Source organism: Mustelus asterias, chromosome 2, assembly GCF_964213995.1.
Source record: "Mustelus asterias chromosome 2, sMusAst1.hap1.1, whole genome shotgun sequence".
In the NCBI taxonomy this organism is placed as follows: domain Eukaryota; kingdom Metazoa; phylum Chordata; class Chondrichthyes; order Carcharhiniformes; family Triakidae; genus Mustelus; species Mustelus asterias.
In genome coordinates this window covers 72,200,516-72,225,480 of record NC_135802.1, presented here as the reverse complement: position 1 = coordinate 72,225,480, position 24,965 = coordinate 72,200,516, and the positions used below count along the sequence as shown (strand labels likewise).

General features: G+C 41.5%; 1 protein-coding gene across 7 annotated transcripts in view; it reads right to left on the bottom strand.

Annotated features, from left to right (window-relative positions):
• The window catches only part of LOC144508725 (tyrosine-protein phosphatase non-receptor type 3-like), a 176,089-nt gene that overhangs the window by 35,375 nt on the left and 115,749 nt on the right, over window positions 1-24,965 (bottom strand). For all 7 annotated transcript variants that reach the window (XM_078237059.1, XM_078237066.1, XM_078237043.1 and 4 more), the window contains 4 exons: window positions 24,067-24,150; window positions 22,049-22,105; window positions 5,598-5,754; window positions 1,465-1,631 (listed from right to left, as the gene is read on the bottom strand). In XM_078237059.1, coding sequence (XP_078093185.1) covers window positions 1,465-1,631; window positions 5,598-5,754; window positions 22,049-22,105; window positions 24,067-24,150 — 465 coding nt within the window. The remainder of the gene's footprint in view (window positions 1-1,464; window positions 1,632-5,597; window positions 5,755-22,048; window positions 22,106-24,066; window positions 24,151-24,965) is intronic.

Genomic DNA, 24,965 nt, shown 5'->3' with positions numbered 1-24,965 from the left:
AAAAAACTGGAATAAATATTTTCAAATTACTCATAGAATCAAATTTAAATTGAAAATAAGGAAGTGTAGGATTTACATGATGATAATAGAAGAGAATATATAATAATTACAGAATGGGATAATGAAGGCAAAGATGGAATAACTATAATGTCTCATCCATGAAACCATTCCAGTCTTCTGCACTCTGTGCAAAGCCTTCATATTCTTCCTAAGGTGTGGTGCTCAGAGCTGAACACGATAATCCAGCTAGTGCAGAATGACAATTTTTTACAATGACTTAACTTTCTGACTTTTATGCAGCACGGGCAGGAATTTCCCGCCCTGTTACACTGGTTGAGTAGAGTAGCGGGGTGGGAAATATGAGCGACAGGTGGGAAATCGGACTCGCTCCCGATATCTCAGCTCTCCCAATACTGCCTGCCCCATTCTGCCGGCGTAATCAGCCTCTTGTCTGGGAGGCGGATTTAAATATCTATTAACTTATTTTAGTACCATTAGTGAGCCTGGGATGCAATAGCCCGGGCTCACTTACCTTTCCAACCTTGCCGGTGGAGGTCCTCACTGATGAGGATCACAGATGGTTCCCAGCAACTGGGACCAGATGTAATGGCTTCACCGGTGGGACCAGAGGCCACTGAAGCCCCCTGGGTAGTCAGGGGCAGGGGTGGGCAGTGCCAACCTGGGACCCTGGTACTGCCAGCCTGGCTCCCTTGCATTGCCCTCCAGACACTGGGCAGTGCCAAGGTGGCAGGGCCTGATGTGGGTGGAGTCTAATGGGCAGGGGGAGGTCCATAGGCAGGGAGGGAAGGGGAAAACTCTGCATCGGGGGTGGGGGCTAGTTGGTGGAGCTGGCAATTACTTTCAAACATGCATACATTAACATTCCCAGATCTCTCTGCTCTTGCATTAGCTTTGAAATTGTACTCTCTCCCCATTCTTCCTGCCAAATTAATGAACTTGTATTTTCTGTGATTAATTTAGTCTGCCAAGTGTCTGCCCATTCCACCTGCCTCCTAAAGTCCACTATCTTCCTCAACTGTTCATGTGTCATCTGCAAGTTTTGAAACTGTGCCCTCTACTCTTGTCTAATCTCACCAGAGCACCCAAAGTAATTCTCTCTGCTTACTATTACACAACTATTGTTTGTCTTCATGTAAAATATATTAAACTGCACTGATCAAGCATAATTGTCAGTCAAGATCACTAGCCATGATCAGCCAGAAAATGTTCATATCCAATATGTTAATAGCCATTTTAAAATATTCCACTTCAAGAGTCACTCCTCCTAACAATGTGATGCCCAGTTATAGCAGCAGTCAGCCAAACATGAATACAGGAAATATAAACATCAAATAGTCACACAGCAGGTTTTCATCTGACTTTGTATGTATAAGCAAATATGTATGTATAAACAATGCAATTGTTCAAACTATTTTACAGACAACATGGAGTGAACACACTTACATCAAACTGATTAAGTATAGCTCCACTTTCAAGTCCTTTTCGAAGCTGAATCATGGATTCTTCTAATGAGTCACCATATTCAGGATATGAGGACTCCATGGAATTATTTGGAAAACACTGGAAGTCTGATTCCTCTTCCACCTTGTCCTCTCTATGGCTGCTTGCAACTTGAAAATTAGAAGTGATACGGACAAAGGATTTTCATTAACAATTTTACATGAAGCTGCTGATTTACACTTCACAATGTTTGTATTATTTTTATCTGAAATCACAAATTAAAAAAATTTGCAATATAAATATGTAGTTACATGCAGTGATTAATACAATATCAAACAGTTCATTGGTGAACAAGGGTGGAGGGTGAACAGAAGGGAAATGGGGGCTGATTCTTGTCTCACTAATAAGTAGCAGGTGAAATTTAATGTAGGGAGGTGTGAAGTGATTTATCTTGGTAGGAAGAATGAGGAGAGGCAATATGAAATAAAGGGTACAATTCAAAAGGGGTGCAGAAGCAGAGGTTCCAGAGGCTTTATGTGCACAAATCATTGAAAGTGGCAGAGCTAATTGAGAGAGTGGTTAATATGGGTCTTTGGCTCTATAAATAGTGGTATGGAGTACAAAAGCAAGGAAGTTAGAATAAACCTATATGAAACACTGGTTCAGCCTCAACTGGACAATTACGTCCAGTTCTGGGCAGCACATTTTAGGAAGAATGTGAAGGCATTAGAGCAGGTGCAGAGAAGATTCACAGGAATGATCTTAGGAATGGGAAAAATTTATTGATAAATTGGGGAGTTGTTCTCCATGGCGAAAAGACGATTCAGAGGAGATTTTATAGAAGTGTTCAAAATAAGGAGGGTTCTGGGCAGAGTAGATAGGGAGAAACTTTCCCCGTTTTTGAAAGAATCAGAAACCAGGACACACCACCAACGCAAGGTGATTGGCAAAAGAAACCCATGGTGACATGAAGAGAAACATTTTTATGCAGTGAGTGGTTAGGATCTGGAATGCGTTGCCTGAGAATTTGTTGGAAGCAGAATCAATCATGGTTTTCAAAAGAGAATTGGATAACTTTATTGAGAGAAAATATTTGCAGTGCTACAGGAAAAAGACAGGGGATTTTGAGCTGCTCTTGCAGACAGTTGGCATAGACACAATGGGCTGAATGGTCACCTTCTATGCTGTAACCATTCTATGATTCTACGTACTGTGAGTCACTGTTAGCCACTATCAAACATTCTCTGGGATCAGCCCATCCTCCTCTCCAAGCCTGACTTGCGGATCATTTCTGTATAGGGGACAATTAATTTCTAGCACTCGCAATTGTGAACTACATTAGCTCACTGGCAGCAATCCAATGAGTCCCGAACTAAAAAATGGGCAGTGATGTTTCTGCTGGTTTTGTTCCCATTTCAGTCGTGGGCTGGGGTTGTGAAGAAGGAACTTAAAATCATCCCCAAGAAATCAGAAAGGAACTGTTTCCCTACCGGAATTTTATTACAGATGATAAGGGTACAAACTTGACACATCTTGACAAGTAATCCTTGCAGAGGATTGTTAGAACATAGAATGGCTTGTCAGAAACAGTTGTGGATACAGAACCCATACAAATCGCTTTTAAGAAGTAGCTAACTATTTTCAAAAGAGCAAATTAAAGGGTGAAAAGAGCAGGGGGAAGGGAGTGTGAATAGCTCTTTCAGGAAACTGGAGCAAAGTCAAATAGCCTCTTCGTCTTGTCAAACCATGATTCTATGAAATCATAAAAGATTCCATCACTTCAACTGTTTTAAAAGTCAGCAGTAGCTAGGTTCACTAAATTAACAATTAAATGCTTTAGCCTCAACACTTCGATTATGATAATATCTACAAAGTACAGTACTATAATGTTCAATCCAGGAATGGTGATATATTTTTACAATTATCAATATTTTAATGATTGTGCAAAGATTGAACATGAAATGAAAGATTAACTGCATCAAACATTTACGTGGATCGAACTTAACTGGAAGTTCTGTGTTAGGAATGCTCAAAAGAAGGACTTTACTAAAGAATCCATTTTATGTGCAGGACTCCATTTTATGGCTATTGAAGCAATGTTGGAAAAGGTGATAGAATATCAACAGTTCAAACCTCCAAAGCTGGACGAATTGTTGGCATACAAGATAACATTGGACATCATGCGAATTACAGAGTTAAGTGATCCCACAACCAACAGATTAGATCTAAGCTTTGAAGTCCTGCCACATTCAGCCGTAAAAGATGATGAACGATTAAACAACTGACCGGATGAGGTTCTACAAAAATCCCCAGCCTCGATGTTGGGGAGTTCAGTACATTAGTGCAAAAGAAAAGGTGGAAGCATTTGCAACCATCTTCAGCCAGAAGTGGATGCTGGAAACTTACTGTGGTCCCCAGCACAGCAGATGCTAGTCCTTCAACCAATTCGATTCACTTCACGTGATATCAAGGAACGGCTGAAGGCACTGGATACTGCAAAGATTATGGGTCCTGACAACACTTCAGCAATAGAACTAAAGATGTGTGCCACCTAAGTGCCAGGCAATGACCATCACCAACAAGAGAGAATCCAACCATCACCCCATGATATTCAATGGCATTACAATTGCTGAATGCCCCATTATCAACATCCTGAAAGTTACCAGTGACTAGAAACTGAACTGAACCACATAAATACCATGGTAATAAGAGCATGTCAGAGGCTGCAAATTTTGCTGTGATTAACTCACCTCACTCCCCAAAGCCTGTCCATTATTTACAATGCCCAACTCAGGAGTGTGATGGAATACATTCAATTTGCTTGAATACATGCAGCTCAAACAACACTCAGGAAACTTGACACCATCCAGGACACAGCAGCCCAATTCATTGGCATCCTATCCACCCTTTGAACATTTACTCCCTCCACCACCGATGCACAGAGACAGCCGTGTGTATCACCTACAAGATGCACTGCACCCTTCGATAGCACCTACCAAATAGCTTCCTCTGTCACCTAGAAAGACAAGGGTAGCAGATGCATGGGAACACCACCACCTGTAGGTTCTCCACCAGGCCACACACCATCCTGACTTGGAACTGTATCACAGTTCCTTCACTGTCGCTGGGTCAAAATCCTGGAAGTTCCTTTCTAACAGCACTGTGGGTGCACTTCAACCATATGGACTGCAGTGGTTCAAGAAGGTAGCGCATTACTACCTTTTCAAGGGTAATTAGGGATGGACAATAAATGCTGGTCTAGCTAGCGTTGCCTACATTCTTGAAAGAATACATATTTTAAAAGTTCTAATCTTCTAATCAATCTGTCTGACAACTATTTTAACTTTACATGTAAGGACAGCTGAACTGATGTAAACTGGTGTACGCCAAGAATGAAGGTCATGGAGGAGGTATGATGGAATGTTTTTTTAAACTGAGGATAAAATCGAGATCACGTAAGGAAATTGTAAAAGAGCTGAATGCTATTAAACCTTAGACTGAATGCAGCTACTATAGTGTGAGGTCTCCTGCAGCCTTCACATTATCATGTGTGTTACCTGTTGGGCATTGACCCTCCAATAAAATCTATTAATAAGGACACTGTGCCTAGGATTTTAATTACTGATACAGAAACAACAAGCTAGTTTCTTGACAGTGTTAACACATAGGAAACAAACATATTCATGATTTTTACCAATGTTTCAATATACGATTGTGAGGAAATATGCAATCCCCATCTTACTGAATTCCTAATCTAAGCAAAGTTATTAAGATGTGCCAAGGATAAACCAGACAATTCTGCACAAACAGGGAAGGTTAAATTTAAGAGTGTGAGATTTGTTGGCACATCTCAATGAATTAAGGTTTTAGGCTGGGCACTGGGCTACATTACAGCATATGCCATTTTTACAAAGCTGAGGAAGAATAAAAAGAAATTAGGAAAAAAATTCTCAAAGACCAGATCAGCATTCACACCCATTATTTGTGTGAGCTGCTCTTCTGCATTACACACAAACAAAAAAATTCTTACCCCACGTAAAGTATAAACACAATGGTTCATCACTTTTACATTATATATCAATTGCAATAAAGTTAACATTTACAATAATTGACTACGTTTCTCAATTATTAGTTACCTTTTCGTTTGACCAGCAATACAAGCTCTCTGGAGTGTGACTCTCTGCTCGCTTTTATGAACATAACAACTTGGTCATGAGTATGTTCAGAGATGTCTCTGCCGTTAATCAACAAGATCTGATCCCCTTCATTCAGTTTTGGCACACAAACGTCAGCCTACACATCAAATATTAAAATACTTAACATAAAAACATACAAGACTTTGGGATAAGAACAAAGAAACTTTAATTCTGTTAATTATGTGAAAAGAAAATTGCATTTATTTGATGCAAGAGCAATCGACTGTCTTTGGCCCTTTTACAACTTAAACAAGATGTCTCTTACTGTAAAATATTTATTTCGTTGTTCAAGAAAAATCTGATCCCAATGTTCAAATCCCAACAAGCTATTCTCAACTGATGTACCGATACATCCAAATTGTACATATACATATTTACGCTTCCTCTTTTTTGACAATGATTTCAATACTACTGACATTTCCTAAAACCTCAGTTCTGTCCTCTTCCATCTACAGTCATCCCTCTCATGTGAATGGTCTCTTATTGAAGCACTTTCTGATTCTTTCCCTTCCACCTATACTTACATGTTCTGCTTCTATCCTTATCTGAAGGTGGTGACTGTGGTCATTGTTCACCTCAGCTCCATTGGATAATCTTTGATCCCCTGTGAAAAAATTCTGTCCCTCATCTTATTGAATTAATCCACTGTCTTTTATCAATCTCTTAATTTTAACATATCTTTTTGTCTCGCAAAATCAAATCAATGATTTCTAACTTCTATTCTCTGATTTGAAGTTTCATTATCAGCAGTGGTTCCACTTCTCCAATTTATCAAGCTAACGATTAATGTGTAATAATGACATATTTTCATGTTATTTTTATTTCTAACAAGAACAGAACAGTACTCTCGAAAACTACTGTTCTTGAAAATCTTGTCTTTTTCCCTCAATGACGTTAACATTGGAAAAGGATGTATTCCAGGTCCGGACATTGCAAGTAAACATAAGCATATACAGATTATCAAATTAATATGTTGGGTGAATAATACTGGTCTTCAAAAGTTAGAATTGAAACACAGGATGTTAAGATAAAAACACAGGTTTTTCATCACAGAGGACATAGTGTAAGAGAGGATGATGACTGCAGTATAAAAGCCAATAACTTGCCTATGGCAAAAGTTTTAGTACCATAAATTTATGGTTCAGGACTAGCAATTATGGAAAGTAACAGTATGATACCAAAATACATGTGGTTTCTCATCTCTATTTGCAATCCGTTTGAACAACTGGGCAGTTATAAAACATCAGATAAGCATTGTCTCCTCCAGGAAACAGACCATTAAGAAAGTGCTATTAGAATTGTATTATTTTCACTTAGTTCAAGATCCAGTGGCATGAACAAGTGTGGGAAGCAATTTTCACAGTTGCTAGTTAAATCTTACACGTGAGTGTTAAAAGATAAAGCTGAAATGTGCATATGGCTATTTAAGATTAAAGCTTTGCCCATAATAAGTGAAGTGTTGGAAAATTGGACACATTGGCTGGAGTTGTTCCGCCATGCCCTCCCCGGAATCGGGGCAGCTTGCAGAATAGAATTCTCCGTTGGCCTCTGGCGGGATTTTACACGCATCGTCCAAGCGAGGTCGTAAAATACCGGCCATTATGGTCACTAGCTTTGCAAATATGTTAGAAGGGTATGAAAGGAATTATTCAATGCTATGGCAAACTGTAGTGACAGCCAAGAATAGTAGTTGTTTGAATATGCTCTGATTTGATAAAGCCCTTATATGTGTGGAAGCAATAAAGTTGTTCATCTTTGATACCTAAATGCTAAATAAACTAAACAAATGGGCAGTATCTCGCTCAGCATGATTCTGGACCCTGTAACATTGCCGATCTTGTTTCAATCACCCTGGTGGCACTGAGTTCCAGGTCATTACCACTTGCTGTGTATAAAAGTTTTTCTTCAGATTCCCCCTGCGTCTCTGGCCGAAAATCTTAAATCCCCACCTCCCCACCCTTCCACATCAATCAAATTTCCTCTCAATCTCTTTAGCTCCAAGAAGAGACTCAGCCTTTCCAACCTAACCTTGTAACTACCCCACCACCCCCATCACTGAAATCATTCTAGTAAATCTCCTCTGTACCCTCTAAAGGACCTTCACGTCTTTCCTAAAGAGCGACCATAACCGGATACAGAACTCTAGTTGCAGCCTAACTAGAACTTTCTAAAGGTTCAGCATAACTTCCCTGCTTTGTACTCAGTGCCTCTACTAATGAAGCCCAGAATCCCACATGCTTTGCTAACCACTCTCTTCATATATCCTGCCATCTCCAAAGATCGATGCACATGCACACCTCAGTCTCTCTTGAGCATTGTGCCATTAAGTTCATATTGCCTTTCCCTATCCTTTCTGCCAAAATGGATCACTTTGCACTTCTCTATACAGAATCCAGTCTGTTCATTCTGGTAACCTATTTGTGCCCTGTTGCAAATGATTCATATCATCCTCACTGTTTGCCGCTCCTCCAAGTTTGGTAGCATTGGTATTTTTAAAAATCTTACTCCATATTTCAAGATACAAAATCATAAATGTATAAATTAGAGCTAAAAAAAAGCAATGGTCCTAGCACTGACCCATGGAAACACCACTGTCTACGGTCCTCTAGATCAAAAACAACCATCTACCATGATGCGTTGATTGTATTTTTTAATGGGACATGCGAGTTCCTGGCAAGGCTAATACTTGTTGCTCATTCCTAGTTACCCCAATTACCTAACTGGTTAACAAGAGAAGTTAAAGATTCTATTAGATCAAAGGAAGTGGCATATAAAGTTGCCAAAGCAGGCCTGAGGGCTGGGAGCACTTCAAAATTCAGTAAAGGAGAACCAAGGAATTGATAAAGAAAGAGAAAATAAAATATGGAAGTACACTTGTGAGGAACATAATCATTGATTGTAAAAGCTTCCATAGCTATGTAAATAGGAGAAATATAGCAAAGACAAATATGGGCTCATTACAGGCAGAAAATGGAGAATTTACAATAGGTGGAGGAAATGGCAGAGAAACTAAACAAAAACTTTGTTTGTCTTCATGGAGGACAATACAAAAACCCTCCGAAATATTGGGGAGCAAAGGGACTAGTAAGGTTGAAGACTTGAAAGAAATTAGTATTAGTAAAGAAGTGGTGCTGGAGAAATTAATGATTATGAGACTGAAATGATCTACATCTCATAGTGCTGAAAGAGGTGAACACATTTGGAGTACTGTATACAGTATTAGTCACCTTATTTAATGAAGGATGTAAATGTATTGGAAACAGTTCAGAGAAGGTTTACCAGACTATTGCCTGGAACAGGTGGTGGGCTGTCTTATGAGAAAAGGTTGGACAGGCTAAGTTTGCATCCTCTGGAGTTTAGAAGAGTAAGAGGCAACTTGATTGAAACATACAAGTTTCTGAAGAGACTTGACAGTGTGGATGTGGAGAAGATGTTTTCTCTTCGTGGGAGAATCTAGGACTAGGAGTCACAGTTTAAAAATAAGGGGCTGCCATTTTAAACTGGTTGATGAGGTGACATTTTTCACACAGTCTTTGGAACTCTCTTCCTGTTAAGGTGGTGGAAATAGAGTTTTTGAATACTTTTAAGGCAGAGATGGATAGATTCTTGGTAAGCAAAGAAGTTATGGGTTTTTGGAGGTAGGTGGGATGCTGATTTGAGTTTACCATTGTTATAAAGCAGAGGTTGATCTCCCCTCTGAGAACTAACACTGAAACATCCAAAGAGGAGTACCTCGCCTTAAAATCTGTACAAAGTGTGTGAGAAGTGGTGTGACCTGCTCGTCAGCAACTTCTCGTGGTTAAATACAAAATAGATCCCTGACACTCACTAAAATCAACACGTAACAATTTATTTATCTAACTAACAATGAACAAATTAACTAGACTATTAACAAACCGAATAAATCCCTTCTATTACCGAAGAAAACAAGATTCTACTGGTATGCTGTTCAAATAAATACAATTCCCACTCATGAGCAAAATAGCATTTAATCACTCTCTAAATTAGAACCAGATTTTGTGTCTTCCCGAATATTCTGGGCTTTCTTTGTTGATTCTTCTGTCTGGAACTTCTTTCTTCTTTGGTTTGGTACCTTTGCTATCTAGATGGTGCTTTCTCTAAGACATAGATGAAGCTATGACAGCCAGTGATTATCAGAGATAGAGAGCTGATAGCTCTGGCAGGTGGCAGTTGCCATCTCTTCTTTGTTCAATTGTCCCTTTCTTTTATACCTGTGATGACATATCAATATTTCCCACAATAGGATTGGTCCTAGGTTGTCAAAACTACCAGATTTAAATTTAATAGGTTTTTGGTATCTAAGTGCCTGATTCAAATTGAATGGGAATATCATTACCATATATTTTAATATCATTAGTATGTTTCCCTGCTGTATCATTCTCCCACATTCAGATTTCTGCCCGTTGATGTGAAAGTTCTGGACCAACCTTGTTTTTATTTTTACCTTATTTAGATCAGGGTATCCTTTAAAAAAGGTGCCCAATCTCTGGAAAGTGCCTGTCTTGTCAGTGTGACGCTGTGGGACCGGCCTCCAGGATTTATTTTGACCAAGTGTCAAAACATATGGCAGGAAAAGCTGACAGTGTAGCCGGCAGGCTACACATCACTTTTCCCACCTGAGTTCACACTTTGTACAACAAAATTGGAAAATTCCAGCCCTAATCTGCACTTGAAACACCTCTTGAAGTTCTTGTTCTACTATAGCTTTTGCTGTCAGTCTCTGGTTCCATTTAATCCTGGTTAGATTCCTTCCCACATTATTCACCGCATTGTGGGCAGCACAGTGGCAAAGTGGTTAGCACTGCTGCCTCACAGCGCCAGGGAACCAGGTTCAATTCCGGCCTCGGGTGACTGCCTGTGTGAAGTTTGCAAGTTCTCCCCGTGTCTGTTTGGGTTTCCTCTGGGTGCTCTAGTTTCCTCCCATACTTCAAAGATGTGCGGGTTAGGTTGATTGGCCATTATAAATTGCTCTTTAGTGTCAGGGGGATTAGCAGGGCAAATATATGGGGTTACGGGGATAGAGCCTGGGTGAGATTGTTGTCAGTACAGTCTTGATGGGCTGAATGACCTCCTTCTGCACTGTAGGGATTCTATGGAGATTTAAATGAGTCCTTTCCCAATTTAGAAGTTCTGTATTAGATTATTCCTTGCTCTTCTCCACTGCTAATCGAACCTTTATAATACAATGATCATGCTTACCAAAATGTTCCCCCCACAGACACCTGCTCTACTCAGACCACTTCATTTCCCAACACCAGTTCCAGAAATGTCTCCTTTCTAGTTGGGCTGAGAACATACTGATCATGAAAATTCTCCTGAACATATTTCAAGAATCCCTCCTCTCCATACTCTTAACATTATCACAATCAATATTTGGGCAACTAATCCCAGCATCACAATTCTAGACAGTGTTCGCAAATCTCTGAGATTTCCCTGCAGATTTATTCTTCAATCTCTCACTATTTGGAGATCTATAGAATACCCCAATTAGTGTGATTTTACTCAGCTCTTGCCACTGACACTCTGTTCTTGCTCCCTCAGACATCCCGTCTTTCTAACCCTGCAAAGTCTTCCCCAATCAACTGCCAGTTCACCTCCCTTTTTCTCCTCCGCTATCTTTCCTGAACACTTCATATCCTCGTACATTAAATAGCCAGCCCTGACCATGTTTCCACTATTGCTGCTATATTATATTCCCACACTGCTAATTGTGCTTGTTTTGTTGCTCACCAACATTATTCACTACACTTTGTTTACATTACATGCATTTTAATCCTATTCTTACATTCCTCATAGTCTTTCTTGGTCCACTTCTGTCTAATATAACATAGTATTTTTTTCCTTCTCTGACTGTACAACACTCTCACTTGATGCAAATTCTTCTTCTTTTCTACTTGTATGTACTGGTGTCCATCCTCCTACTAAGTAGCTTAAACCTTCTCCAACCATACTAGTTCATCTCCTCGCCAGCACTTTAGTTTCAGTCCTGTTAAGATGCAACCCCAGCTTTTGGATAGGTACCTCTGTCCCAGATCTGGTCCCAATGCCCATGAATCTGAAGCCCTCCCTCTTCACAAAGAACAGAGTTCTGCAAATTCACAAGGAAGTGGGTTAGAGCGAGTCGAGAAAGCAGAGAAATTGTGATAGCCGATGTCATGCTGGCAGTGCCCAATGAAAAGATCGAGGAAGGGTAAAAGATCAGAGGGAGGGGTCCAGCTGAAATAATTCTGAACTAAGGAGCCGGGGCTACTTAGCTTCTCAAGGCTGTTTCGCCACTCGAGATCAGGGCTGCTCTAAGGCCTCAACTTCACATATACCCATTCGTCCCATGTCCCCTTAATACGTTTGCATAACAAAAATCTATCAACCTCAGATTTAAAGTTAATTGATGCAACATCAATTCCCATTTGCAGAAGAGGATTTCAAACTTCTGTCACCCTTGTGTAAAGTGTTTCCTAACTTCACTCCTGAAATGCCTGTCTAAATTTTAGACTATGCCCTCGGTTCCATCTACCCTACCCATTCTCTTTAATATCCTGAAAATTTCAATCAAATTACCCCTTAACTTCCTAAATTCCATGGAATTCAAACTGTGCGATCTCTCCTCATAGTTCAAGCCTTGGTGTGCTGGTATCATTCTGGTAAATCTACATTGCACTTTCTCCAAGGCCAACACGTTCTTCCTAAGATGTGGTTCCCAGAATTGCTTACAGTACTCCAAGTGTGGTCTGATTAGGTCTTTGCTGCAACCTGACTTCTACCCCCTTATATGGTAATCCTAGAGAAATAAAGGTCAGCATTCCATTAGCTTTTTTTTCTGTTTACGACATTTTCATATTCTAAGTACATGAACCCTTATGCCTCTTTACAGTTCCATTTTTTATTGGCTTTTTGGCATTTAGAAAGTACACAGTTTTATCCTTTTTAGATCCAAAGTGGACGACCTTATATACAGCATTAGATAGAGAGAAAAAGGGAGGCTTATGGCAGATATCAAGGGCTCAAAATGACAGAAGCCCTAGAGAAGTATATGTCATAGAAATCATAGAAACCCTACAGTGCAGAAGGAGGCCATTCGGCCCATCGAGTCTGCACCGACCACAATCCCACCCAGGCCCTACCCCCACATATTTTACCCGCTAATCCCTCTAACCTACACATCCCAGGACTCTAAGGGGCAATTTTTTTTTTAACTGGCCAATCAACCTAACCCGCACATCTTTGGACTGTGGGAGGAAACCGGAGCACCCGGAGAAAACCCACGCAGACACGAGGAGAATGTGCAAACTCCACACAGACAGTGACCCGAGCCGAGAATTGAACCCGGGACCCTGGAGCTGTGAAGCAGCAGTGCTAACCACTGTGCTACTGTGCCGATGTGAAGGAGAATGAGGAGAATGTGCAACAGGGAACTTAAAAAGGAAATTAGGAGAGCAAGAAGGGGCGTATAAGAATACTGGCAGGCAAATTAAAGGAAAATCCTAAGTTGCTTTACAAGTACATTAAGGGTAAAAGGGTAACTAGGAAAAGAGTAGTGCCTATGAAGGACCACAGTGGTAATTTGTGTGTGGAACCGGAGGATGTACATAGGGTTCTAAATAAATGCTTTGTGTTGGTGTTCACTCTTAAGAGGGATGTTGATTATATATATATCTATCTATCAGTGAGAAGGTCTGTGATCCAATTAAAGAAATTAACATAATCAGAGGGGAGGTTCTGAGTGGTCTGGCAGACTCAAAAGTAGATAGATCTCAAAGGATAGATGAAATGTATCCCAGGCCATTGAGTGAGGCAAAGGAGGAAGTATCAGGGGCGAGGCAATAATTTTCAATTCTTTTCTGGCCATAGGAGAGGTGATGTGGAGATGCCGGCATTGGACTGGGGTGAACACAGTAAGAAGCCTCACAACACCAGGTTAAAGTCCAACAGGTTTATTTGGTAGCAAATACCATAAGCTTTCGGAGCGCTGCTCCTTCGTCAGATGGAGTGGAAATGTGCTCTCAAACAGTGCACAGTGACACAAAATCAAGTTACAGAATACTGATTAGAATGCGAATCCCTACAACCAGCCAGGTCTTAAAGGTACAATGTGAGTGGAGGGAGCATTAGACACAGGTTAAAGAGATGTGTATTGTCTCCAGACAGAACAGCTAGTGAGATTCTGCAAGTCCAGGGGGCAAGCTGCAAGTCCAGGGTTACTGATAATGTGACATAAATCCAACATCCCGGTTTAGGCTTTCCTCATGTGTGCGGAACTTGGCTATCAGTTTCTGCTCAGCGACTCTGCGCTGTCGTGTGTCATGAAGACCGCCTTGGAGAACGCTTACCTGAAGATCCAAGGCTGAATGCCCGTGACTGCTGAAGTGCTCCCCCACAGGAAGAGAACAGTCTTGCCTGGTGATTGTCGAGCGGTGTTCATTCATCCGTTGTCGTAGCGTCTGCATGGTCTCCCCAATGTACCATGCCTCGGGATTCCTTTCCTGCAGCGTATCAGGTAGACAATGTTGGCCGAGTTGCAAGAGTATGTACCGTGTACCTGGTAGATGGTGTTCTCACGCGAGATGATGGCATCCGTGTCGATGATTCGGCACGTCTTGCAGAGGTTGCTATGGCAGGGTTGTGTGGTGTCGTGGTCACTGTTCTCCTGAACGCTGGGTAGTTTGCTGTGGACAATGGTCTGTTTGAGGTTGCGTGGTTGTTTGAAGGCAAGAAGTGAGGGTGTGTGGATGGCCTTGGCGAGATGTTCGTCTTCATCAATGACATGTTGAAGGCTCCGGAGGAGATGCCGTAGCTTCTCTGCTCCAGGGAAGTACTGGACGACGAAGGGTACTCTGTCCACCGTGTCCCGTGTTTGTCTTCTGAGGAGGTCGGTGCGGTTTTTCGCTGTGGCGCGTCGGAACTGTTGATCGATGAGTCGAGCGCCATATCCTGTTCTTATGAGGGCATCTTTCAGTGTCTGGAGGTGTCTGTTGCGATCCTCCTCATCCGAGCAGATCCTGTGTATTCGGAGGGCTTGTCCGTAGGGGATGGCTTCTTTAACGTGTTTAGGGTGGAAGCTGGAGAAGTGGAGCATCATGAGGTTATCCGTGGGCTTGCGGTACAGTGAGGTGCTGAGGTGACCGTCCTTAATGGAGATGCGTGTGTCCAAGAATGCAACCGATTCCGGAGAGTAGTCCATGGTGAGTCTGATGGTGGGATGGAACTTGTTGATGTCAGCATATAGTTGTTTCAGTGATTGCTCACCATGACTCCAAAGGAAGAAAATATCATCGATGTATCTAGTGTATAGCATCGGTTGAAGGTCCTGTGCGGTGAAGAAATCTTGTTCGAATCTGTGCATGAAGATGTTGGCATATTGAGGTGCGAATTTGGTCCCCATGGCTGTTTCGTGTGTCTGGATGAAGAACTGGTTGTTGAAGGTGAAGACATTGTGGTCCAGGATGAAGCGGATGAGTTGTAAAATTGCAGTTGATGGCTTTGAGTACTGAGGCCGTTGCAGCAATGCCATCATCATGGGGGATACTGGTGTAGAGTGCCGAGACATCCATTGTGACGAGGAGTGCTCCTGGTTCAACTGCTCCATGTGCGCTGAGTTTCTGTAGGAAGTCCGTAGTGTCGCGACAAAAGCTGGGGGTTCTTTGTACAATGGGTTTCAAGATGCCCTCGACATAGCCGGAGAGGTTCTCGCACAGGGTTCCATTGCCTGAAACGATGGGACGGCCGGGTGTGTTTGCCTTGTGTATCTTTGGGAGGCAATAGAGATCTCCAACGCGTGGAGTACATGGGATGAGAGCACAGAGGGTGTTTTGAAGGTCCGGATCAAAGGTTTTGATCAGAGTGCTGAGTTGACGGGTGTGTTCTTTGGTCGGATCTGTGGGTAACTGTCTGTAGTGTTCCTCGTTGTTCAGTTGTCGGTACACTTCTTTGCAGGAATCCGTTCTGTTCAGTATGACGATGGCCCCTCCTTTGTCTGCTGGTTTGATGACAACGTTGCGGTTGGTCTTGGGAGCGTGGATGGCGTTGCGTTGTGCTTGGGTGATGTTCGATGCTGTCTTGTGAGTGCGGCTGATGAATTTGGTGTTGACGCACCTCCTGATGGCTTGGGCATACATGTCAAGTCGAGGGCAGCGGCCTTCCGGAGGAGTCCAATTCGACTCTTTCCTCTTCGGTTGCACTGCGGATCTCTCTGTCTGCTGTTCCGGTTCATTGGCTGTCTCATTGTGTTCGCTGTTGGCCTCTTAGGGTTTCTGGAAGAACTCCCGCAGCCTCATTCGCCTGATGAATTCCTCTGTGTCCGCTGCGAGACTGATGGGGTCTATTTTGGTAGTGGGGCAAAAGTTGAGCCCTCGGCTGAGAACTTCGATTCCATCTGGCTGAAGTATGTAGTCCGATAAGTTGACAATGGACTGTCGGGATTCGCATTCTAATCAGTATTCTGTAACTTGATTTTGTGTCGCTGTGCACTGTTTGAGAGCACATTTCCACTCCATGTGACGAAGGAGCAGCGCTCCGAAAGCTTATGGTATTTGGTACCAAATAAACCTGTTGGACCGTAACCTGGTTTTGTGAGACTTCTTACATAGGAGAGGTGCCAGAGGACAGCCAATGTGGTACCGTTATTCAAGAAGGGAGGAAGGGATAACCCAGGAAACTACAGGCAAGTCAGTCTAACCTCAGTGGTGGGGAAACTATTGGAAGCAATTCTGAGAGACAGAATTAATCTGCATTTAGAGAGGCAGTGATTAATCAAGAACAGTCAGCATGGCTTTGTTAAGGGGAGTTCATGTCTGACCAACTTGATTGAACTTTTCAAAAATGTGATCAGATGTATAGATGAGGGCAATGCATTTGACGTAGTCTACTTTGACTTCAGCAAGGTTTTTGATAAAGACCCACATGGGAGATGGACAGTGATGGTAAGAGCCCATGGGATCCAAGGAAATTTGACAAATTGGATCCAGAATTGGCTGAGTGGTTGTATTTCTGACTGGAAGCCTGTGTCCAGTGGGGTCCCGCAGTGTTGGGGGCCTTGCTGGTTGTAAATGATTTAGACTTGAATGTAGGAAGGTTGATCAGTAAGTTTGTGGATGATACGAACATTGATAGTAAATAATCAGAAATACACCCCTCCACCATCACCCTCTGCTCCTTAGAGTATAGGAAGATAGATGAGCTGGTCAGATGGACTGATCAGTGGCAAATGGAATTCAATCTGGATAAGTGTGAGGTGATGCATTGGCTAGAACAAACAAGGCAAGGGAATTCATGATGAACATCAGAACCCTGGGAAGCACTGAGGGTCAGCGGGACCTTGGTTTGCATGTACACCAGTCCCTTTTGGTAGCAGGACAGGTGGATAAAGTGGTTACGAAGGCATATGGTATACTTGCCTTTATTAGCTGAGGCACAGGCTGGAATTTTACCACCCCGCCCACCACAGCTTTCAGAGCGGGCGAGGGGCAAACAATGGGAAAGACCGTTGACCCCGGGCAGGATTTTATGGTTTCGGGACGAGCGTGTCCATAAAATCCCACCCATTTAGTTTAAGAGCAGAGAGGTTATGCTGGAACTGCATAGAATGTTAGTTAGGCTACAGCTAGAGTATTGTGTGCAATTCTGGAATCCACATCATAGGAGGGATCTGATAGCAACTGAAAGGGTGCTGAGAGATTTACCAGGATGCTACCTGAGCTGGAGAGTTTTAGTTATGGAAAGAGATTGGATAGACTGGGGTTGTTTTCCTTGGAGCAGAGGAGACTGGGGGGAGACATGATTGAGATATATAAAGTTATTAGGGGTATGGATTGGGTAGACAGGAAGAAACTTTCCCCTTGGTGGAGGGATCAATGACTAGGGGGCATAGATTTAAGGCAAGGAGCAGCAAGTTTAGAGGGGATGTGAGAAAAAACCTTTTCACCCAGAGGATGGTGGGAGTCTGGAATTCACTGCCTGAAATGGTGGTGAAAGCAAAGACCCTCATAACATTTAAAAAGTTTTAGACGAGCACTTGCGATAAATACTAAGGCATGCAAGGCCAAGTGCTGAAAAAGGGATTAGAATAGTCAGGTGTTTGTTTTTGACTGGCACAGATGTGATAGGCTGAAGGGCCTTTTCTGTGCTATAGATCTCTATGACCTCAAACTTATCAACACTGGAATCCATTTGCCAGTTTTACCTTTTTATTTAAGCTATCAATATTGATTTGTAATGTTTTGCTTCCATTTGCGTTGCTTACAATGCAAGCTATCAGTTTCATCGGTAAATTCAGATATGTGGCTTTTCATCCCATCACCTAAAACATTAGTAGCTATGGTGAATAGTTGAGGCTTGAACACAGATCCTTGTGGGATACTATTAGTCACATCCTGTCAATTAGAGCACCTGCCCATCATCACTACTCTGTCTCCTGCCACTCGACCAATTTCCTAATCAGCTCAATAACGTACCTTCAATTCCACAAACATCAACTTTAGTTAAACAGTCTCTTGTAAAAGACTTTATCAAATGCCTTCTGGAGTCCCAGTAAAAAAGATGAATAGCAATTCCCCTGTCCACTGCTTTGGTTCAGCAAGCATCAACTATCCATTACAAATCCATGGTGTCTATCTCTGATCAATTGAAAAAATTGGAGATGTTCAGTCCCATATCTTTAATGCCAGATTCTAATCATATCCTGACAAACTAGACAATAATTCCCCAGTTTCCCTCCCTCTCCTTCCTTAAATAGCAGAGTGGCATACTCAAATTTCCAATCTAAATGACTGGTCCTGAAATTTGTCATAATTTAGTGCCTTTTTCTTTCCATTATTCTTGTGCACATTAACTTTGGTCCTGATTCAATTTTAGTTTCCGTGCGACGTCTGACACACTGACCTCTTCCTCTCCTATAAATACTGATGCAAAGTAATTATTTAGCATTCACCATTATTGAATTATTCACCATTTCCTTATTGTCATCGACAATATAATTGTTATTAGTTTTCAAGGGGCTGTCATTGCTCCTGATCATTTCATATTTCCTAATTGTAATTTGTGTTGATCTTGATATCCTTTTCAAGTGTTCCTTTCAGTAGTTCTGTCCATCTGTTTTGTCATCCTTGGTAAGTTTTCCTGTTACCATGGTGTGTTTTGTTTTGTATTTTGTTTTTGTTTTAAGATTTATACGGTCTCTTATGTGGTTTCTTAAGTTGTCCATGACTATCATTTTTGCAAGTAGGATTCTTGCTCCTCAGGGATATAAACTGGTTTTGTATGACATTAAATTCTGTTTTGAACAAGCCCCACTGATCTTGTGTCATTTTATCCATTAACAGACTTGCCCAGTTTACTCTGGACCGTCTGTGTCTCATTCCATTGAAATCAGCCTGTCTAGATCTAGAATCTTAGTTTGATGTTTTCTCCCTTTCAAATACAACATTGAACTCAATCATCTTATGTGTGCTATTACATCAATGTTCATATACCATTAGGCTGTCACTAAATCATGACTCATTAATCAATCAAATATAGCATCTATTGTGTTAGTCTGAGAACATATTGCTGCAGAAAACTATTCCAGTACGCTCAAGAAATTGACGTGTTAGCATATTCTTCTTAATGTGTATGAAAGTTAAAATCCTTCATGAAAATCACTCTGCCTTTACTGCATGCTCTTCGAATCTCTCTACCACTTCACATTTGCTACCAGGAAACCTCTACACAACTCCCACTACAATTTTAAATCCTCTTCTATTTCTTTATTCTACCCATGAAGTCTCCGCTGTCTGCTTACCTCTCTCAGTATATACTGTCTTGCTAGGTAAGTGACTTCACCTGTAATACCAAAAGTTACCTTTCTCCCTTTTTGTTTACTCTTTCCTGGGATGTGCGTGTCACTGACGAGGCCAGCATTTATTGCCCATCCCTCACTGACGTAATACGTCCCAGTCCTGATCACCTTGCAGTCACGCCAAGTTGCATTTGCACCTCCAATTTATTCACTTTGTTCCTTATGCTCTGTGTCTCAGGCACTTTGACCTTCTGCTTTAACATTTTACAAACACATTTCTTATTTCTCTCTTCTGGTTTAATTATTTGATATCTTTTGGCTTTCCCTTTACCCATAGTACCTCATGTATAATTTTTGACTGTTTCTTCCCTTTCGTTGTTTACCAACTATTTTGTATGCTACCTTTTCTATCTGAACCCTCCTCACCCCACCTCCCCCGGCTTAAACTTACAAGTTTAAAGTCCTGCTGAAAGTCCTGAAGACAGGAGGAAGGATCTGCTGGGCATGGGGAAGACTCCTGGCCAAAGAAATGTGTACAGAGGAGAAGGCAAGGTAAAAATAGCTCAAGTATGTTCAGGAATGAAACTGGGGCCTTTTCTAAGGACTGACCATGCAGGGTCAGAGGGGAGAAGGTCAGAGCGGTAAAAACAAGGCAATGGGTGAGACTAGAAGGAGGAATGAGGTCAGAGGAAAGTGATGGGAAAGAAGGACCCAGAGGGGTGTTGTTACTTAAGAGTTGTTGAAGCTTGCGGTTCTTGATACCTGAAAGAAAGAAAATAGCTTTTTTGTTAAAACACCAGACAAGTTGAAGGATGAAATGGAACTGTATTTCAGAGTAACTCTGAAGGAGAGTAACTTGGTGCTGCTGCATTTGGTGGCGTATGATTTTGAACATGAATCTTGGGAAGCAGTGGAAACAATAGTTTGAGGAATGCAGAATAACATGCAGACATCTGGAATTATGGGTGGACCTGAAACACGAGGAGTGGAATTTCATTCAGAATTCCTATGGAGTAAGCTGGAGCTAGAAAGGAAGGAAATGCAACTATGAAAGTGAGTTCTAGTGTATAACTGATCAAACATTTGAAGGAAAATGAAAAGCAGTGAAAGTTAAAAAGATAAAAGAGGCAAACAGAAATCCTGTGGGAGAGAAGAACAGAACTTCAGGGTGGACCAAACTAAGTGTTGCAGTACAAGGATTATTCACTGGACAGGGAGCCTTGTTCAACACAAATAAAGGTAAGTGGCTGAAAGATACCTTCTACAATGACAGGACTGAGACCGCTACTGCACACAGTGATTACTGTGGCCAAAGCACTGTTTCACAGAAATAATTTTCTTATAATTAAATTAAAGGACAAAAAAGTTAACCCTGACAAATGCGAGGTGATTCATTTTGGTAGGACAAATTTAAATGTGGATTACAGGGTCAAAGGTAGGGTTCTGAAGAATGTGGAGGAACAGAGAGATCTTGGGGTTCATATCCATAGATCTCTGAAGGTTGCCACTCAAGTGGATAGAGCCGTGAAGAAGGCCTATAGTGTGCTGGCGTTCATTAACAGGGGGTTTGAGTTTAAGAGCCGCGGGGTTATGCTGCAACTGTACAGGACCTTGGTGAGACCACATTTGGAATATTGTGTGCAGTTCTGGTCACCTCACTATAAGAAGGATGTGGAGACACTGGAAAGAGTGCAGAGGAGATTTACCAGGATGCTGCCTGGTTTGGAGGGTAGGTCTTATGAGGAAAGGTTGAGGGAACTTGGGCTTTTCTCTTTGGAGCGGAGGAGGTTGAGAGGAGACTTGATAGAGGTTTATAAGATGATGAGGGGGATAGATAGAGTGAACGTTCAAAGACAATTTCCTCAGGTGAATGGAGCGGTAACTAGGGGGCATAACTATAGGGTTCATGGTGGGAGATATAGGAAGGATGTCCGAGGTAGGTTTTTTACTCAGAGAGTGGTTGGGGTGTGGAATGGACTGCCTGCAGGGATAGTGGAGTCAGAAACTTTAGGAACATTTAAGAAGCTATTGGATAGGCACATGGAGTACTTCGGGATGATAGGGAGGAAACAGCTTGATCTGGGTTTCAGACAAAGCTCGGCACAACATCGTGGGCCGAAGGGCCTGTTCTGTGCTGTACTGTTCTATCTAAGTAAGCAGAAACAATTAGAAAGAGAAGCATAGCAGCAAGAAGTCCAACAATTTCAAATTGGACTGCTGACCAACAAACATGAGTAGCTTATTCAGAACCATTTAAAGTTTCTGTAGCAAGGGACCCTCCAAGCAGTGTGAAAAAGGAACACGAGAGGTGTAAAGATAGTCAAAGAGATGCAGGGGTAAGAATGGTAGTTGTAATGATTCAGCAAGTGAGACTGGAATTTCAATTAGTTCCCTCGTGGCCCCTTCCTCATGCACTCAGTGCCATTACACCCCTTCCTTTGTTCAAGAGAGAAACCGTGAAATTGTGCAGGAGGTCAAGACTTTTGCTCTATCCCTTTTATAGCAAACTGAGGCTGTGAAGCAGATGAATAAAAATTCCTTTGTTAGATATGCAGAGAGTAATAAAAGATTTACTGAAGTTACTGTGAAAGGCATTACTCACCGGTGATCCCGGGCTTACTCTTGATACAATGAGGGGCATTTTCTGATCAACTCCACCCTGAAAGTAGACAGTGTAGGGGAGATGTGAAGAGGGAAGAAGTGAGACGCTTCAAGACTATATACACAATATATGAATTCAAAATATTCGATTTTCTGTTCAGAATTTACAAGGGAAGTTTGTTGTTTATAGGTTTTACACAAAGATTTTTTTTAACCATTACACTTGCACACTTTTCTTGCTCTTTGAAGTATTTTTATTTGAAAGAATCCTGCTTGCATCAATATAGAAATGATTGGATGAAGTAGCTCAGCGCAGATTTAGCTGAATTAATAATGCATAACTAAAATTAAGGATTAAATGACTGTTTACGGAAATTTATTCAACTTCTTCACATTTGGTGAGTTCTGCAATAATGTCAAAGCCAGTTCCTGAATTATTGATTTTGAATTATTGATCAGAAAAATGTTCAAATAGATGAACAAAGAAAAACAAAATGAAATGGAAGCTGCTTATTATTTGTTATTCAGTTTAAAAATAGTTCCAATGGTGCAAACACAAACTCCAATGCAGTGTGTCACATTAACTCTTTCTATCAGTGAATTACATTCATACAAGGACAAATAATTTGCACAATGAGGAGGTGAATAAAACATTGAACAGTGCATCACTCTAATTAATTTTGGAACAGCCAAAGAGAGCAAAGGGGCAAGGATTCGTGGCCAGGTTGCAGCTCTTCCCTTGGTTTAGAAAACAGAAAAACAGGAGAACAATATTAGTTTCCCCCACCAAAAAAAGATAGAATGACCAATCAGAGAATTCTACAGAGTTAAAAGCAAAATACTGCGGATGCTGGAATCTGAAACAAAAACAGAAAATGCTGTAAAATCTCAGCAGGTCTGACAGCATCCGTGGAGAGAGAATAAAGCCAACGTTTCGAGTCTAGATGACCCTTCGCCAGAGCTAAGAGCAAAGAAAATCAGCAGAGATTTATACTATGAGGTGGGGGTGGGAGGGTGCTGTGATTGGATAAAGTGAATGTAAACGAGGATGAAGGCTGGGAAAGGTGCTAAGTGTCCAGTAAGTGGTCGGAATGTGTGAATGGCAGAACAGAGGTACAAATGGACAGTACAAGTCTGGACCTGGAAAAAAATGATCAATTTTGCTTCCAATTTCCACCCCTCTATCACCTTCACATGGTTCATCTCTGACACTTCTCTTCCTTGACCTCTCTCTCTCTCCAAAATCTTCAACACTCTCCTGTCCACATGTCTGTCCTTGGCCTTTTGCAATGTTAGAGTGAGCCCCAATGCAAACTGGAGGAACAGCACTTCATTTTCCCATTGGGCACTTTACAGCCTTCCGGTCTGAGCATTGAATTCAACAACTTCAGAGCATGAACTCTCTTCTCCACATTCAGCCCATTTCCATTTATTTTATTTCATTTCATCTCATTCATCCATTTATATCATCCTTCTTTTTCATTTCCATTTTTCCACTTCTCTATTCCAGCTTTCCTTCTTGCCCTCCCCTTCCCCTTTCAGGGCAACTGCCATAATCCTCAGGCAGTCCCTTAACCATCTGTAACTCTGTTCTGCCATTCACACATTCCAATCACTTAATGGACACTTTTAACACCTTTCTTAGCCTTCTTCATCCTTATTTACATTTCCAATTACAGCCACCCCCACCCTCATAGTATGAATCTCTGCTGATTTTCTTTGCTCTTAGCTCTGACGAAGGCTCACCCAGACTTGAAACGTTGGCTCTATTCTCTCTCCGCAGATGCTGTCAGGCCTGCTGAGATTTTCCAGCATTGTTTGTTTTTGATTCTACAGAGATAGTTTCTTAGAATTGAATAATGATAATTAAGAGTTCCTGAATTTCAACCCTGTTGTGTAACTATGCCATTTCACTCTATATCTTGGAAAGTTGCGTTGTGCATTATATCTTTGCTTCTATATATTACTATGTATATAGTCTGTAGTATTACATATGATAATGAAAGTTATGCTATTTACCTTCAAATTGAAGCCAAACTTTCCTTCTTCATCAGGTATCATTCGAACCCAAAGCAAGCCATTGTCAGTGTTTACCAGATTAGCCTGGAAGGAAGAATAAGCCAACTTTATTACGCAGGATTAAATGAAAGATACTATTACAGTCGCTCAATTTGCACACTATATAATTATTTAGATCATGCCTTGCAGTTTTCTAGTTGGAACAGAATGTCAAGACTCAACCGAGTGCACTCATTTTAACATATGTAAATTGGGTTAACATTGGGCAGGTGAGAGAACCATTGCAGTTCTACTCATCATGTTTAATCCTCATGTGAACAGTTATATGAAACACTAATATAAATTATTTATACCTCAGTTTTACATTATCCAGTATATTAACCTATAGTCCTACGCTATGGTGAAGATAAGAGACATTGAGGAGAGCTGAACAGATATGGTTTGTCTGGTTTAATTTGACTGTTATACACTCCTGATTTTTAACATTGATTTTTAAACAGTGAGCTCCTTTTGTTTCTTTCCTTTTTTCTGTTGTCTTCAATCACACACCAGATAATCAAGGAAGGCAGAAAGGGGACCCATTCCGTGGGCGGCACGGTAGCACAGTGGTTAGCACTGCTGTCTCATAGCGCCAAGGACCCGGGTTCGACTCAAAGCTTGGGTGACTGTGCGGAGTCTGCATGTTCTCACCGTACCTGCGTGGGTTCCCCCCACAGTCTGAAAGTAACTTCATTACAGTGTTAACATAAGCTTACTTGTGACAATAATAAATAAACTTTAAACCAAGTGTCTCAAGGTACTTCACCGGAGTGTTATTAATATTTGGTGGTGGTATTTAGATAGATGGCCTCACTTGGGAAAAGAGGCACGTTTTAAGGAGTGCCTCAGGGGGGATAACG